Raw genomic sequence first — 17,520 nt, 5'->3', positions numbered from 1 at the left:
TTTTAAAGTACCATCTTTGTGTCGCTTAAAGCTTTTTTCCCTGAATTGAACTGTCTGCTATTAAGATCCCTATTCCTGCTTTACTTTTTGACATCTTTTTGTTGGATTTTTTTTAAGCTTTCTGAATCATTTTTTAGACGTCTCCTTTGTATATAATATTTAGTTAGTTTTGCCTTGTGCTTCAATCTGAGCATCTTCTTTCCACAGATGAGTGTAGTCTATTTACATTTACTGATATGATAGATATGTTTGGTGCTTGTTCTGTCATTATTATGATATTTGCATTTTATTTTATTATTTTGTTTTATGTGGATCTCTGAGGATATTTAGAAGGACTTAATTTTATTCATAAACTTATTTTATACTTAATCTTTTATTTGTTTAGATAACATCTACTGACTTCCTACTCTAATAAATGCTAAAATATATTTTCACTTTAAATAAGCTTTTTGAATTTAATTTTCAAAATCAGAAAAACTATAGAATAAATATATATCTGAAAACAACACTGACTATTTGAATATCAAATTAACAATAGTTGCCTCAAGGACTGAAGTACTTGTGTGAATGAGCTGCAAGTAGAATTAGTCATTTTTTCCCATGGAACCCCAATTTTTTTCCTGAACAAATGACTGACGGACAGACTATGGTTATTTAAACTTGAGTATCTGGCAGGTAGACATTATCTCAAAAATAAATGAAGTGAGCCTGTCATTTCAAAGAAAATAAATGACAGTATCTGTTGACAATAAAAACTTACAGCTTTCAAACAGAAAGTAGGATTTTGGAAAACCTGGCATATCTACCACTGAGAGGTTGACAATTTTCCAATACTTAATGACTTTTCTGATGATATTACTGATTTGTGATTCTTTGATATTATAAAATGTGTCAACATTTGAAAAATCAGTAAATAATTATTAAGTCAATATTTTCCAAATGACCTACAAGATGCTACAAAATTATGCATGGGTAAAGATTCATTCAAAATGCAACACAGACCCACGGATTTTAATGTGACTGAGTATGAAAAGTTCACTGATCGTTAACATAGACCCATGGCTTTTAATGTGACTGAGTATGTAAAGTTTATTGATAGTTTTTCAAAGTCTTCATTGCAACTAACATTTGTGGCATTTTGGTATAGCAGAAAGATATGCACAATTATGTGAGAAGGCTATTAAAATATTTCTCCCTTGTCCAAATGTACCTACGTAAGAGAGGATCTTCTTCATAAACTTCAACTAAAACAGTATGTCACAAGAGACTGCCTGCAGCAGAGATCCCAGCCGTCTTCCATTAAGCTAGACACATACTGAAGACTTGTGACAATGCAAAACAATGCCACGATTCTCAATGAAATTGCTTTGTATTAGAAAACATGGGAGTTTTTCCTCATAAAAATGTCATTCGTGTTAACACATAACAGGTTATTAGTTTTAAAACAGTTAATAAATATTCTTAAAATTCCTCAGTTTTAATTTCTCACAGTAAATATCTATAGATATAAACTATATAGACAAAAGTTCTTTGCAGCAGTCAATAATTTTTAAGCATTTAAAGGTGTCCTCAGACCAAAATACTTGAGAACCACTAATATACAGGAAATTAAAAGACTATTTTGCCCAACTCCACGTAAATAAATATGAAGATGATGAAATGGATGATATTCTTAGAAAAACATAAATCACCAAAAGTATTCCAGAAAAAGAAAACCTAAAAGACTAATTATCACAGGAAAAACAATGATAAAATGAAAACAGAGAAAGTAGCCAAAGAAATATCCACACCAAATATGCCCAAAAGAGAGAAAGAGAAAAATAAAGATCCAATTCACAAGTGTCTTCTACCAAGGAACAGCTTAAGGCACAGATAATCGCAGTCTTTGTCAAGCTGTTTCAGAGTGCTTAAAAGAGAAACTTCCAAGTACTAAAAGATGACAAAGACAGTTCAACTGGAGTAAATCTAAAAAACTCAACTACATGTAAATTTTAAACTCTTTCTTGAGCAACATACTAATCTCATTTGACTATAAAAATCACAGCATTTCAGCAGTTTTTTAAAACCGGGGAAAATGCAACCTATCAATTACAAAGTTAATTTCCATAATTCATTCCTACACAAACCAAAAAAGCCAACAACCCAACAGAAAAACAGACAAAGGGTATGAACTAACAATTCAACAACAAGAAAGAAATACAAATAGCTTATGATACTCTACACACACTGAAAAGAAAAGCAAATAAAAATACCATTTTCTATCTAATCTCTATTAGCAAAGATCAAAGAATTTGACACCATATGGAATTGGCAAAATTGTGAACAAATCCACTGCTACCGGAGGTATGATCTGATTCAATGCCTTACAGCACATTTGGAACATTCTATCAAAATGACCACTGCACAAGGTCTAGCAATTCCACTTTTGTAAAATTTATTCTACAGGCATATTTACATACTTGCAGAATGAACTATGCAAGTTACTAAATGTAATATTGCTTATAATAGCAAAAAAATGTAAATATCCTAAATGTCTACCAATAGGCATATTTACATACTCGCAAATAAACAATGGTTAAATAAACTATGATACAGTGATACACTATACAACCACGTAGCAGTTAAAAACAATGTGGCAGCTCTACATGCAATGAAATTCTCCAAGATAAACTTTCAAAAGATTGTGTCTAAAAAATTAATCTACGCACATGCAAATATACATGTATTCTCTCTCTAGAGGAAAACACTATATCTCATTAGACTTAACTGGTTGCCTCTAGGGAGGGGAAATGATGGCAGGGTGACTGACTTTTGACTAAATATTTTGTGTATCTTTTTTTTTGCCAGGTACATTTATTACTTGTTGAAAAGAAATTTTTAAATAAAGCTAATCCTTGCTCAGATCCTCTGCCTTATCACCTTTGAATTTAATATCACCATAAGAAATACATGAAGACAAAGGAAAATTTTCATACATTTTATGACAATCCTATATACATTATATTAGAAAATACATTATTTGAAATTCTTATGAACCTTTGAATCCTTTCTACTGGAATATAGTTATATTTGTACTTTTTATTTCAATCATATGAGACATTCAGACAGTAATGATTTGTGTACTTACCGAACCTTTTTCCCATTTTCAGTAATTTTTGTTACATTTAATAATCCATATTTCTCTTGACCCTGTGGAACAGAGTAATACTGTTTACATATTATTCATATAGAAAATGAGGTCCAAATTCTTACATATGACTGAATCAGAATGATCTGTACTCTAAAAATTAGCTCAAAAGATTAGTCAGTATGTAATATGCTTAGTTACAGAGTACATTAATCATATAATTTCCCACTACTTCTATGAAGTTATTTTCAGTAATTTTATAATTAAACAACTTCTCCTCTCAAGTTACAGAAGCCATAAGGTATCTTGGTATCAAATTAGATTTCCATATGAAGGTTACAAGTCAGCACTGGAAAAATGATGTATGACTTCCTATTCAAAGAGTGATATAATACTATCATGATAAATACGACAAAAAAGGAATTATTTACTTTGCTGTTATTTTACAACAATATAGTCTGAAAATTATTTAAGACACTAACTCATTTTGTCAGAACATAAAAATAACTAGGTAGAACAAATGAGTGACTGTATTTAATAAATTACTCAGAAGTAGCTGGTACTATGCATAGAACTGGCCTTAATGTGGCATAAATATTTCAACATGTGCTTCATTAAACACATCATCAGATGGTGAATTTGTCTCTGGACAAACCAGACATATTACTCAGCTGAAGCCAAAAATAGTGATACAGCTGTATCATCAAACCCTGTGAAGGCAAAAGCCACTGTGCCCAGGTTAAATGTTATGTTAAAATTCTTCTAAGTGGAACTAAAGAAGCATTTTTGCGTTGTTTTAGCAGCCTATATTCAAACGAGTTTTATCAAAATGAGTTGGTGCCGATGGTAGTTAACATTAGTAAGCATTGTATGCACATGACAGAGCAGTCAATTTTACTTAAACTGAAACACACACACACACAAAACATACACACAGAAAAAAATATTCCCAATTCAGAATTTAATTCTGACTATTTAACTCATACCTCAGCTATTTTTCCCATGTACTTTAATTAGAAAAAAACACACCTTGTTTTCTTGTATAGGAGAGAAAAATAATACTGAGTACTTTCTCAATAGTGTCTAAAAGATAATGTTTGAAAGTTTTGCCTGGTCTGATAAAAATTCACATCTATAGACAAAGCTGACAAACTGTTATGTTGATTCACATTTCTGGTATCCTGGGAACTTGGGAAATACTCATATGAAGTTTTATTATAATTTTTTCATAAAGCATAGGTTAGATCTCCTTAGATACACAAGTCTGATACTCTTCATAAGAGCTCTTTGTTGCCTCTCAACAAAAACATCAATTACAGTTGTAAGTATGCACAGGAGATGAAGTGAGAACATTCCCACTCTACCTACCCCAATTTACTATGAGAAGAAGGGAGGAAAGAAGACTTTCAATGATACAGGAACTAAGAAACAACAGTAATCTGAGAGGATGGGCACTGGTTATGTAAACATAGGAACTAGAAGAGCAGAAAGGCAGGAATCAAGTCTATAAAAAATGCCAAAGCTGGAACCGTGTGGGGCAAAAAAGCAGAGGAAGGAAGGAAATAAAGGTGTCAAAACACAAAGAAAAACAACAGGGAGAGCAGCAGTGACAGACAGCCTAATCCTAAGGACAAGAGAGACATTCGAAATCAGGGATTCTTACCTGAATAATGAATGGACTGAAACTGGTACAAAATTGGGCGTGTACACACATTGTTCAAGGAAAGGGTCCAGAACGTTCACAAAATTCTCACAGAGATTAAGACCCAAGTACTAATGCTCTAAGTATTAAGCACTAACTTGAGCATAAAATGAGAACAAAATTTACCACATTCCAAATGTATAAATACAAAACAATTATCATACAACATGGTAAGTGCTATGAGAAAGGTATATCTAACTCAACCCGGGAGAGAAAGAAGGCAATAAGGCTTCCTGGAGACCCTGACACTCGAGCTAAGGAACAGGAGTTAGCTAAGTGGAAACAGTAGATGAAAATAACAGATAGTACACAGGCACAGAAGCTAAAGAGAGCACATGATAGTTGAGGACCTTTAAGTTTCCTCAAAGGACTGGGTGAGGTGGAGAAATAGCAAGTAATGAGGCACTGGAAAGAATGAACTAAGAAAGGGTGGCAAGACCGGGAACCAATTAGAACACTACAGTCATGCATTGCTTAAGGATGAGAATATGTTCAAGAAATGTGTCATTGGGTGATTCTGTCGTTGTGCAAACATCATAGAGTGTACTTACACAAACCTAGATGGTACACTCTACTATGCATCTAGGCTATATGGTGCTAATCTGACGGCACCACCATCGTATATGAGGCCTTCCGTTGACAGAAACGTTATGCAGTGCATGACTGTATTCTAATAATCACCATAAGAGAAGCTGAAGGCCTGAACTAGGGCAGTGACAGTGAGAGAGTGAAGAGGACCTAAATTTGAGAGAGAGTCAGGAGACAGAACTGACAAGTACTGGATGTGACGGTAACAGGGAAGATCTGAGGAAAACTCCCAAGCTTGAGCGACGGGGTAGATGGTGGCATCTCAGCCTCAAAGACACTTTTTTAGAGAAGCTTTCCCTGACCACTCCTAAGTAGGAGCTCTTCCACCCCTCCCATTATTTACTACTGTCCTCAGCTTGTTTCCTTCGTTGCACGTAATGCAAAGTATAATTACATGTGTATTATTTATTTACTGTCTACTCCATTAGGCTGTAATGCTGGGACCACATCTGTTGTGTTCATCAATGTATGACCAGTGCCTAGTACAGCACTGAGCATGTAGTTGGTGTTCAAGATATATTTGCTGAAATAATTAACCAACAGGTTAGCAGTGCTATCACAAGAAAGAAATATACAAAAAGGTCAGTGACAGAAAAAATAAAGCTTCAATTTTAAACACTGAAGTTTCTGGAATAACATAAAAGTGCCAGGTAGGCAGATGAATAATACAGGTTTGCTTATACAGGTGAAAGATTTGGGGAAAAAATTTAAACAGATTTTTATTTCATACTATTTGGTATACTTCCTCTACTTAGTATGATTCAGAATCAACCAATGTTTATGTGTTGCTTACTAAAACAATGTCATAAAAATACCTTAAGTTCTGTAAAAAATGCCCATATTCGCACATGAATATTTCTTAGTCTAAATATAGTTGATGCTGCAAAGGAAACTTATATGAAAAACAGACAGAAATGTTTTACTAAGGATTACCAAAATATGGTCAAATTTTAACCAAAAAGATTGTAACAAGATTATCCTATCCTAATAAGGCAAGAAAACAATAAAATGTCAGTTCTATTAAGTAATCTGGGAAAAAACTTCCACAGGTTCATAATTACTTTGCAGGCTCCAGAATTTCCAACCAAGGTTGCACTCGTTTGGGAAAATAGGCATTTCCCAATTTCAGCTAACAAGCATTATATACCAACATCAAGAGAGCCTATGACAATTCTTATCTTCAGTTAATCATCTTCTAATTACGTAAAATAAGATTCTCTTTATACAGAATAAGAAAATTTGAACAATGATAGAATGCTGAAAAAGAACCAGAAACTTCCAGAACAGGCAATCCATAGACAGAAGGCAAACTAGTGGTTGCCAGGGGGAGACAGGGAAATGTAGAGTGATTGCTTAATAGGCGTATGGGTTTCCCTCTGAGGTGATGAAAAAGTCCTGAAACTAGGTAGAAATGATAGCTGCACACATTGTAAATGTATTACATGCCACTGAACTGTGTACTTTAAAATGGTTAATAGTTAATTTTACATTATCCAAATTTTACCTCAAAAAAATTTTTTAAAGAACCAGTGTTACAAAAAAACTAGGTATTCAAATTATGTTTTTAAAACAGGTTTTAGAATAGTAATACCCAATTTAAAAAACTAGCAAATTTGTCCACTAAAACTTCTTTTAAATAAAGTGGTGAAATGTTCTTTTCTCCAAAATGGGTAATGCATTTTAATACCGCAATTGGAAATACAGATTGAAAAACTGAAGTATTCACATTATATATTCTAAAATTTTATTCAGGATTTAGTAATTTGGAACTTTAAAATGCATATTCTCATAGGCACATTGGGACAAAAAGAGATCAGGTTCTTAGACCAGCCTACAAAATCCTGTTTAACTCATTGTTGTTAACATGCTGTCAGGTTGGCTCCGACTCCTGGCCACCCTATGAATGAGGGATGTCCACACTGTCCTGTCCTCAACAGCCCTGCTCAGCTTCTGTAGACTCAGGTCTATGGCTTCCTTTACGGGCTCATCCATCTCATATTTGCTCTTCCTCTTTTCCTGCTGCATCTGCTTTTCCCAGCATCACTGTCATTTCCAAAGACTCCTGTCTTCTCATGATGTGCCCCAAGTAGGACAGCCTCCGTTTTATCATTTTTACCTCCAGTGATGGTTCAAGTTTAATTTGCTCTGGACCCACTTGTTCATCTTTCTGACAGTCCAGGGTATCCATAGAGCTCTCCTCCATCACCATATTTCAAATTAATGAATTTTTTTCATGTCAGCCTTCTTCACTGTTCAGGTTTCACATCCATACACAGTAATTGGGAATACAAGGGTGTGGATAATCTTGGCCTTAGTCTCTAACGACACTTTCTTAAATTTGATGATATTGCCTAATTCTTTCATTGCTGCCCTTCCAAGTCCCCGTCTTCTCTTGATTTCTTGGCTATAGTCTCCATTTAAACTGATGACTGAACCAAGGTAAACAAAATCTCTAACAATTTCAATGTCTTCACTGTCTACCTTAAAGTTGTGTAGTTGTGTAGTAATGATTTTTGTCTTCCTGATGTTCAAATGCACTCTTACTTGAGCACTTTCTTCTTTTACTTTCATCAGAAGTTGTTTTGAATCATTGCTTTCTGCCAGTAAGATGCTGTCATCTGCGTATCTCAGATTGTCGATATTTCTTCCACCAATTTTCACTCCTCTTTCATCTGAATCTAGTCCATTGTTTCATATATGTTCTGTGCACAGATTAAACAGATAGGGAAAGAAAATGTACTCTTGTATGACACTTTCTGCCTACAGGAAATCATTCTGTCTTTCCATACTCTGTCTTGACAGAGGGCTCTTGTCCACATACAGGTGCACATCAGGACAATCAAGTGCTGAAGCACACTCATCTTTCAGAACAGCCCAGAGCTTTTCAAGACCCATGCAAAGGCTTCACGGTAGTCTATAAAACAGACTAACTTCTTATGAAATTCTTGGGAGCACTCCAGTTGCCAACAAATAATCACAATTAGATCTCGTGTACCGCTCTATTTTCAAAATCCAGCTTGGACAGCAGGCATTTCTTGCTCCACATAAGGTCAAAGCCTTTGTTGCAGCACCTCGAGCATCACTATACTTGCATGAGAAATGACAGCAATGGTCTTATAGTTACCGCACTCCTTAGCATCTCCTTTCTTGGGGATTGGGATATACATTGAACATTTCCAATATGTAGGCCCCTGTTATGTTTTCCATATTTGTTGACATATTCTTGTTAGGATTTTGACAGATTCCATCTCTGTGGCTTGAAATAATTCTAATAATATACCCACCAACCCCTGGTGACTTACTGCTTCCCAGTACTTTCAAGACAGCTTTCGCTTCACTTTCTAGAATTCTGAATTCCTCCTCATAGGAATCTTCTTGAAAGGAATCTGTCATCCTTTTGTCTCTTCTGTATAGGTCTTCAGTGTACTGTCTCCACCTTTGCTTTATCTTCTCCTGATCAGATAGTGTGCTTCCCTGTTGGTCACTCAGCATTCCTGATCTAGGTTTAAATTTCTCCTTTGATTTCTTGAACCTTCCGAGAGAGATTTCTTGTTCTTCCTTTTTTGTTGTTCTATCTCTTTGCACCGGCCATTAGAGCGGTTCTCTTTATCTCTACATGACAGTCTGCAAAACTGCGTTCAGGATTCTAATCTTACTTTTGTCACCTTTTACTTTTGCTTCTCACCTGTCTGTAACAAGTTTTAGCACTTCTGTGATCCATCTCGATTTTTCTTTTCTTTTGACTTCAGGCATTGTCTTTCCCCATTCTTCCTGAATAATATGTCTGATTTCAGGCCATGCTTCTTCTGGCTCTTGGTCAATTAAGTTTAACAATGCAAAATCTGTTTTTTATGTGGACTTTAAATTTGTCAGATATTTAATCTATATTGTAGGAAAATTACATTATTGATTTTTTTAAAAAAACATATACACTGGCTATTTCCGAAAATGATTTGAAGGGATTATGAAGAGTAATAGTAATGCAGTTGAATACAGAAAATGAATTAAGAAAAAATGAACACATTTAAAATTTATATTCAGAGAAGAATTTTAAATCTACTTTCATTAGAAGACAATGAATGAAAACATCATGCTAAATGAACAAGGCCTGTCAAAAAAAACATATTACATGATTCTATTCATATGAAATGTCCAGGACAGGCAAATCTAGTGAAACAGAAAGTAATTACTGGTTGCTTAGGGCTTCGTGGGATGTAGAGGTAGATGGGCGATAGCAAATGAACACAGGGTTTCTTTTCGAGGTGATGAAAAGATTCTAAAATTGACTATGATGATGGTTGCACATATCTGAATATCTAAAAACTACTGAATTGTACACTTTGAACGGATTAATTATATGGTACGTGACTTATATTTCAACAAAGCTTTTATAAAAACAAAACAAAAAAAGGGAAGAGTTTAAAGAGTTAAGTGGACAATCTCCACAGATTTTAAGAAGACATCAAGCAGCTAACACTGACTGCGGTATCATTGTCATTTCTAATTTGTAGCTTCCTTTTTCTTACCACTATGGCTTTATACCAACGAGATTTTATCTTACAAAGAAAGAGGGAAAATGCATCTCCTTGTATTAACTGGTTAAGAGTGGGAAAGACAGGCATGACTTGGCGGAAACAAAGATAAGTGGAGAAGAGGAGTCGAGAGTCGAGGAAGGAGAAGTCAAGGAGGGCCAGAGCCTCAGTGGGGAAGGGCGAGGCAGCACGAAGAGGTACATTCCTCATTCCAGAGGGAAAGAACCGCTGTATGTTTATGTGGAAAGAGAATGGCCTCAGGTGGAATTAACAGAGCTACTTTTTTTCTCACCTGAAGATAGATAAAGAACGAAACATAAATACTGGTGAAGCAGTTCCCTGTGGTGGCCAACAGAGGGTGTCATGAGTCCAGGATGGTCTACATGTTTTCAAACTCTTCAAAAAAATGGGTAATACATGGAGAAATAATGTGCAAACAGTCCTTTGTAACTTGATGTGGAACATTTACAAATTCATGTTTCTAAAATTACCCAGCAATTCCCTTTTACCAAAATATAAACAATTTATAAAAAGTCTTCTAAGGAATTATATATTACCTATATTTAAAACAAGTTAAAAATGGTTTCTGATTTTTCTAGATGGACTGATGACTTATAGTAACAGCACCTTAGATTCATGCAGTAATTCCTAACAAAACCACTAAAATCATGTTCACTTTTATCTTTATTTAATGTTTATGTACCCAGGCCTGTGTTAAATAATGCAAAAGATAAAAAGCAGAAACTAGTCCCTACCTATCCCTTGGGAGTTTAAAACCTTAGTAGGGAGAGGTGGGATACATGAGGTAATTTTCACACCATTCAATGCAGGAAATGACTTGAGAGTTTAGGGGAAAAAAAGACGAGATCGTTATGCTGGGGTTAGTCTGGCAAGGCCTCCTGAAGAGTCAGTACAGGATTTAACTCTGAGAGTAGAAAAGCCAAGGATCTCTGTAGGCAGGGGAAACCGCCTGTGCAATGTCAGAAGGAAATCTATACAACATGTGATATGACCCATAAAAGACCTAATGAGGTTAGGGAACGGAGAGAGAGCTAGAAAGTGAAAAGACATCTATGGAAATCTTTGCCTCACTAAGAAATCAGAAGTATCCTAATAAAAAACAGTCTATTATTGTTTCATAAAGTAAGGAAGTAATAAGAGTTCATCTTTTAAGAGCTTTAAAAGTTTCATTAATTCAATCAGTATTTACTGAACAGCTACTAGACTGGCACTGCAGTGGGCATTGGGGTAACCCCATTCCTGCTCTGATGAAGCTTTTCTTTGTCTAACAGAGAAAAGACATTAACAGAGTTAGGGGTTCCTAGAAGAAACAAGAAATAAAAGAACTATTATGAAATAACATATCAAGTAACTATTTTATCAAATAACATATCAAATCATATATGATTACATATGTAATCAAATAACAGAATTAAATGCTATGAAGAGTATTACAAGGAAACCTGAAGAAATCTAAAGGATTGGAATAAAATTGTCTGAGGAAGCAAACTAGGAACTGAGCTCTAAGGAATGAACAGAAGTTAACGAGGCAAGATGTGGGGCAGAAATGTTTCAGTGGGCAGAGGACCGACCCGGGCAAAACTCTGAGGAACAAAAATGGCAGTGCAGCTGGAGGAAAACAAGCCAGAGGGAAGACGAGGACACAAGAAGTTAAGAGACGAGGCTGGAGAAGCAATCAAGAGCCAGAGCATGCAGTCTTGTTGTCCTCACTAAGAACTTTAGTTTTCACTCTAAAAGAAAAGGGAAGCCATTGAAGGGGAATGGCAGAATCAGGAAATCACAGGAAAGACCGGGAGGGACTACAAGTATAGAGATCAAGTACAATTTCGCCGAAGTCACGTCACTGTGTGAGGAGAAGTCACTTGAAGGTTCTTCAGGTTAGAGGAAACTTCAGTCGAGTTATGCATCTCTGATACTCATCTAGCACAGATGGGCAATGTATTTTACAGCACAGGAAAAAAATGGTGCCTGTGCTCATTAAGGAGGAAATGCTTCTTACCTTTGGACTGCTGGCCTGAGGAAAAAAGGGTAAAGTATAATTTGATAGTATTCTCTGGGGATTTTTATATTTATTTTTAAAAACCAAACATAAATTCATCATTTAAAAATATGGCCTATAATCATGAAGATACCATATTTTGCACAAAAAGGGGCTTTTAAATCAATAAAATCTGATTTTTAATTTGAACCTATTTTAATTGTTTTTTTTTTTCTTTTTGAGGGTGATTAGCCCTGAGCTAACATCTGCCACCAATCCTGCTCTTTTTGCTGAGAAGACTGGCCCTGAGCTAACATCAGTGCCCATCTTCCTCTACTTTATATGTGGTACTCCTACCACAGCATGGCTTGACAAGTGGTGCATAGGTCCACACCCGGGATCCGAACCGGCGAACCCCAGGCCACCAAAGCAGAATGTGCAAACTTAACTGCTGCGCCACTGGGCTGGCTGCTCGTAATTTTTTTTTTTTAAACCAATGAAATTTAATAAAAGCCCAAGAAATATTTAAACATTACACTTAGAGAAAACTGATTTACTGAAATTGATTGAAATAACTAGACTATGTTATACTATATGCTGCTATCATACTAACTGTATCCTGGTGCTTTGGTGAAGAGGGAGAAGACTCATATTCAGGAAAGTAGGGTTTTGAGGCAGTCGGAGATTCCTACAAGAAATAAGTAACGAAAAAATGTTACTCTACTTTATATAATTATATTTCTTCCTCTACTCACAGTGGGAAAGTTTAACAAGGAAGGCTAAGAAAATTTTTTCCCTAGTTATTTTCTTTCTATATTCAGCTCCGAAACTAACATGGTACTGATTTGAAAACTACAGCTGTCATGAAGTTTATGAAACACGGCATATTTTATACCAAAAACAGTTAAATTTAAATACTGCATAAAGAATTATTCAAAAGAAATGATGCACGTTGCCTTTAAATCATGATGTTGCAGCAGCCTGAAGTAACCATATCTACAATAGGTAAAATCTAAACGCTTATGGATAAAAATGTAATAGTCAGCATACTAACTTGCTCTTGGTGTAGCAGGTATGAATATCCAGGATTAGGCATGAAATAGTCACGGGAATTACTTGGCAACTGCCAGAATAAGAATTTATTTTAGTCAACAGCTATGTAAGAAATTAAATTACTATTAATATTTAAAGTGATTTTAGTATTATAGCTAACTTTCCAACTATTAGAAATAAGATTTTTAAAAATGCAAAGAAATCTCAGATTTAAAGATTAATAATTCCCCAGAAAAAAAAGAAATGTTTTAAATGTATAAGCCTACAAGAAAATAAAAGGAGCAAACCAATAACGTGCATTTTTAAAGCAATTCTGCTTTGTCAATATTAAAACACAGTATGTGATTTTTCATGGAGGATAAGACCAAAAAAACATTTTTTTGGTACCAACAGCCAAGCTCCATTTAAATTTTCTCCATTCCCTGACATGCTTTGAATAATTTCAGGAAAAGAGAATTCGAAAAATAATATGCCAATACCTATTATTAATTTTCCTATAAAACCAAATAATTTCTTTAAACATTCATCCTCATACCTGTATCAGTCTACTTTTCTATGCTTATGAAACTGGATAAGATACTGTAGAAAAACTTGGGAATTTGTGTTAAATCACAATGCAAAAAACTGTTAACTCTATATCCACTCACTTGGAAAAAAGTCTTCAGGTTTATATCCTAAACAATTTGTAAACACAGAAACCAGGCAGCAGTGAATGTTTACACGGAAAACCATTGAAGGGACAACCTTTCAAATCAAACATCCAAGACACTGTTATGGAGAAAATATTAAAATCACATCAAATATATCCTTACAAAAAGAAATTACACAATGTCCAAATCTCAGTTTAGCATCATTCAAGTATTTTTTTTTCTGACAGCTTGAGATGTTTCACTTTTCAATCTCTTGACTTCTAAAAAGTGTCTAATAGTAAAACAGTCTGAGAAAAAGAGGAAGGAAAGACTTGATGACCCACAAACTAAAAAATAACTGAATAAAATGAATAGTAATATGATTTTTCAGAGCATTATCGGTCCTACAGAAATAAAAACCACATCAAAATGAGTAAAATGTATGTATAACAATTATAATTATTATAAAGAAACTATTTTACATTTATACATTCATGTATATTTATAAATGTATATGCATAAATAAATATATCTTAAATGTCTACAAATAGCAGGTCACAGACATCACACAGCTACCTCCTCCAAGGTTGTCTGGCAACTGAATTAGGATTATGTCATCATAACAATATTTGATACAGAGCATTAGGTTTCTTTGGTTACAGTTCAAGTTATACATACTTTACCCCTTTAGCATACATAGAGTCAGTGTCTGTTCTGAAATAGTTCCTCTTTCACAACCTCAAATCTTAAAAAGATATACACTAGGTGATGATAATAGAAAAGTTCATAATTATCTGTGATCCATTTATAAAGGGTAAGGTGGGGGGGAGACAATTCTACCAAAAATATGTAAATCTCTGACCTCAAGAAAATCATGTTCTGACAAGTGTGAAGTAATTAGATGAAAAAGGAAATGTAATAAGAACTTCATGCAACTTATTCTAATAATAGACTAAAAATGAATCTGAAGAAACATTAAAAAGGAGTAAAAAATTTTAAGTCTAACATCACCAAAATAATCATCCATTTTGTTCTAGTATGAAGAGGCAGTGGAGTTGGTTCAACGATGGCTTTGGCATTAGAGCATTATACATGGTCTTCAGGAGAATTCTGTATACACTCAATTGTAATCTGGTTCTTGGAGTCAAATCAATTTTTTTTTTTTTTTTTTTAAAGATTGGCACCTGGGCTAACAACTGTTGCCAATCTTTTTTTTTTTTTTCCCTGCTTTATCTCCCCAAACCCCCTTGTACACAGTTGTATATCCTAGCTGCAGGTCCTTCTAGTTGTGGGATGTGGGATGCCGCCTCAACGTGGCCTGACGAGCGGTGCCATGTCCGCGCCCAGGATCCGAAGCCGGGGCCGCCGCAGCGGAGCGCGCGAACTTAACACTGGGCCACGGAGCCGGCCCCTCAAATCAATTTTTAAATTAAAATCTCTAGGAATCTTACCTACTCAAGTTAATCTCAATGCTAGTATATTTTGAATCATTCTTCAATAGCACAGAAGCCAAAATTTCATTCCTTTAATATGCCGCCTACATTCAACCACGTAACATCTTTACAAATAGAAATTAGAAACTGGTCTGCTACTTTCCTGGTTCTATTAGGCCATCTTATAAACACGATGTGTGCAGACTTTTTCTACAGCTCCACAAAAGTCCACTTTCTAATTTAACAAAGATCAACTCTACAGTCACTGTAATACTAAAGAAATATTCATTTTGACTGATTCATTGAGATAATTTATAAAGGAATTTAAGACAGAAAGTACCCAAACAGAAAAATATGCTTTAGGAGAGTTCATCCTGTTTTCACTAACACACCTGAAAATGCAGGAAACCTGTGAACTATGTCAAAAGAGAAGCCTCGTGGTAAAAATAAGAGTCCCCCAATGACAAATACGCTTTTAAAATAATTTACTTAGTTTTGGGGTGTTACTGCCACCTTCACATGATAACATTAGTATGCCTGATGTTCTGCAAATTTGTACTAATTTCCTACTCTATCCCCAAAATGAAGCCACAGTGTAAAGATGTAACTCATAAGGAAGTTAAAAACTTTATGACTTTTCCATTCTGACGTTTGCATCAAAATCCATCCTCTATTTGAAACAGAGAACATTACTTCGCAGACTGACAAAGGAAGCACCTTGTACAGGGAAACAGGGAACATGGGAGTGAGATTCCAGTTTTTCCTGGAATGGAGGAATTAATTAAATTAATTAAATGTCTCTGCTATAAAACCTCCTAGAGATTGAAAATAAACAATATAACAGATATGTGACTTTACAATAGGATTATCAAAAAATCTGTCACCTACTAGGCTCAAATGTATCAAGGTATACATCATTCAGCCACAGATAAGTCAGTCCTTTGGGCAAAAATCACAACTCACTCCAGGACCAACTAATGCTGCATACATTAAAATAGCAGTCACCAAGGTATGAGATTCAGTTAAGGAGAAAATAAAATAATAAAGAATTTGGCAAAATTCTCAACAGACCTTCTCAAAAAGTCCTACCTTGTCATTAGCGTCCAACACAATGGTGCTATGTCTCCACTTTGTTAATACTATGGGTTCTTGCAGCCGCCTGTCCAGGCTCCTACTTTTAATTATTTCTCTTTGCTGCTGGGATGAAGCATTATACTAAAGGAAACAAAATATACTTCATAAATAAGAGAAACAAAAAGTGGAATCTAAACATGCTAGCTCCCAATGACACATGACATTAGGCAAACTTCCTTGTATGACACTAATATGAATTTTCTGGGCTCAGTTTTCTGATCTGTGACCAGCACTGTGGCACAATTGAGAGGATCACAGAGTTTGCTTTTGGAGAGACCAAGTTAATGTTATATTTGGCAAAATATTTAATCTCCCCAAGTCTGTTTCATCAACTGTAAAAAGATCTAACAAATATCTCATTCACAGAGTTGTTATAAGGATTAAACAAAGCATAAAAAGTACCAAATATTGCCCTGATAGTAGGGACTCAATAAATATTAGTTATCATAATTTATAAAATGAGGTCATTGAACAAATTAATATTTTAAGGTTTCTTCTACTTCTAAAATCCACACAAATCCAATTTTTGGTTTAGGTTTTAAAAATAGTGCTTACAAACACTGTAACAGTATTTTCACATTTAAAGGGTTGTTTTTACTTTTGCTTTTACTTATAGGCCAAACATACTGTTATTTGTTTCTCTGAAGTGGTAAAACATAACCAGGTGAAAGGTAGAGATGGTACTAGTTCTAAAGCCCAATCCTGAATGTATCAGTTGTGCACAAAGGATAGGCAATAACTGACAAGAAAACTGCATATAAAATTAAGAACACATTATCAGTAGGCATTAAATCATGTAAGTGTTTGACACGTCAAGAAGATCACCAAGCAGAAACATTTGAGAAATGTGATGTTTAAGAGTTAGGCTGTTTTATACAGGCAATTTTAGTAAATTATGAATAACGAATTATAATAAAATAAAAAATATTAATCTGCTTTGTAAGGGATACATTCTTCTTCTGAAACCAAAGGATACCTAATATCTATTTACTCCCCTCACCCATAAAAAGCCCAGTAAATCTTAAATTTTAATGACTGACTATAATTTCAATGAAAGTACATTTTGGGGATGTTTTTAATATTAAAAAACCTTCCAACATCTTTCTCCACAATATGCCATTTCTTTTCTCTCCAAAAAGAGTCCTTACAGGCTCCTCAAACTGTCTCCCAAAGCTGTTACTTTGTTACCCAAAGCCAGGCAATAACATATGAGTGTTTGTTTTTAATTCACTGTTGCTTAACAAACAGCAATCTTAACATTTATCATAGAAATTCACAAAGGGATAATTTATATAATAAACAAAGATGAAGCTTTAAGGCTAG

The 17,520-nt window shown here is 34.7% G+C and overlaps 1 protein-coding gene across 16 annotated transcripts in view; it reads right to left on the bottom strand.

The window, feature by feature from the left end:
* ARHGAP12 (Rho GTPase activating protein 12) overlaps nt 1-17,520 on the bottom strand; it is a 118,194-nt gene that overhangs the window by 23,770 nt on the left and 76,904 nt on the right. For 6 of the 16 annotated variants that reach the window (XM_044761920.2, XM_044761918.2, XM_070501333.1 and 3 more), the window contains 2 exons: nt 16,153-16,278; nt 3,128-3,189 (listed from right to left, as the gene is read on the bottom strand). In XM_044761920.2, the coding sequence (XP_044617855.1) occupies nt 3,128-3,189; nt 16,153-16,278 (188 nt within the window). Of the gene's footprint in view, nt 1-3,127; nt 3,190-12,561; nt 12,637-13,002; nt 13,072-16,152; nt 16,279-17,520 lie in introns of all 16 variants that reach the window. The other 10 variants (XM_044761917.2, XM_044761914.2, XM_044761921.2 and 7 more) reach the window with 3 other exon arrangements.

Source organism: Equus asinus, chromosome 29 (assembly GCF_041296235.1).
Source record: "Equus asinus isolate D_3611 breed Donkey chromosome 29, EquAss-T2T_v2, whole genome shotgun sequence".
In the NCBI taxonomy this organism is placed as follows: Eukaryota; Metazoa; Chordata; class Mammalia; order Perissodactyla; family Equidae; genus Equus; species Equus asinus.
Note: the sequence above shows the minus strand (reverse complement) of the source record. Positions and strands in the feature narration are given on the sequence as shown.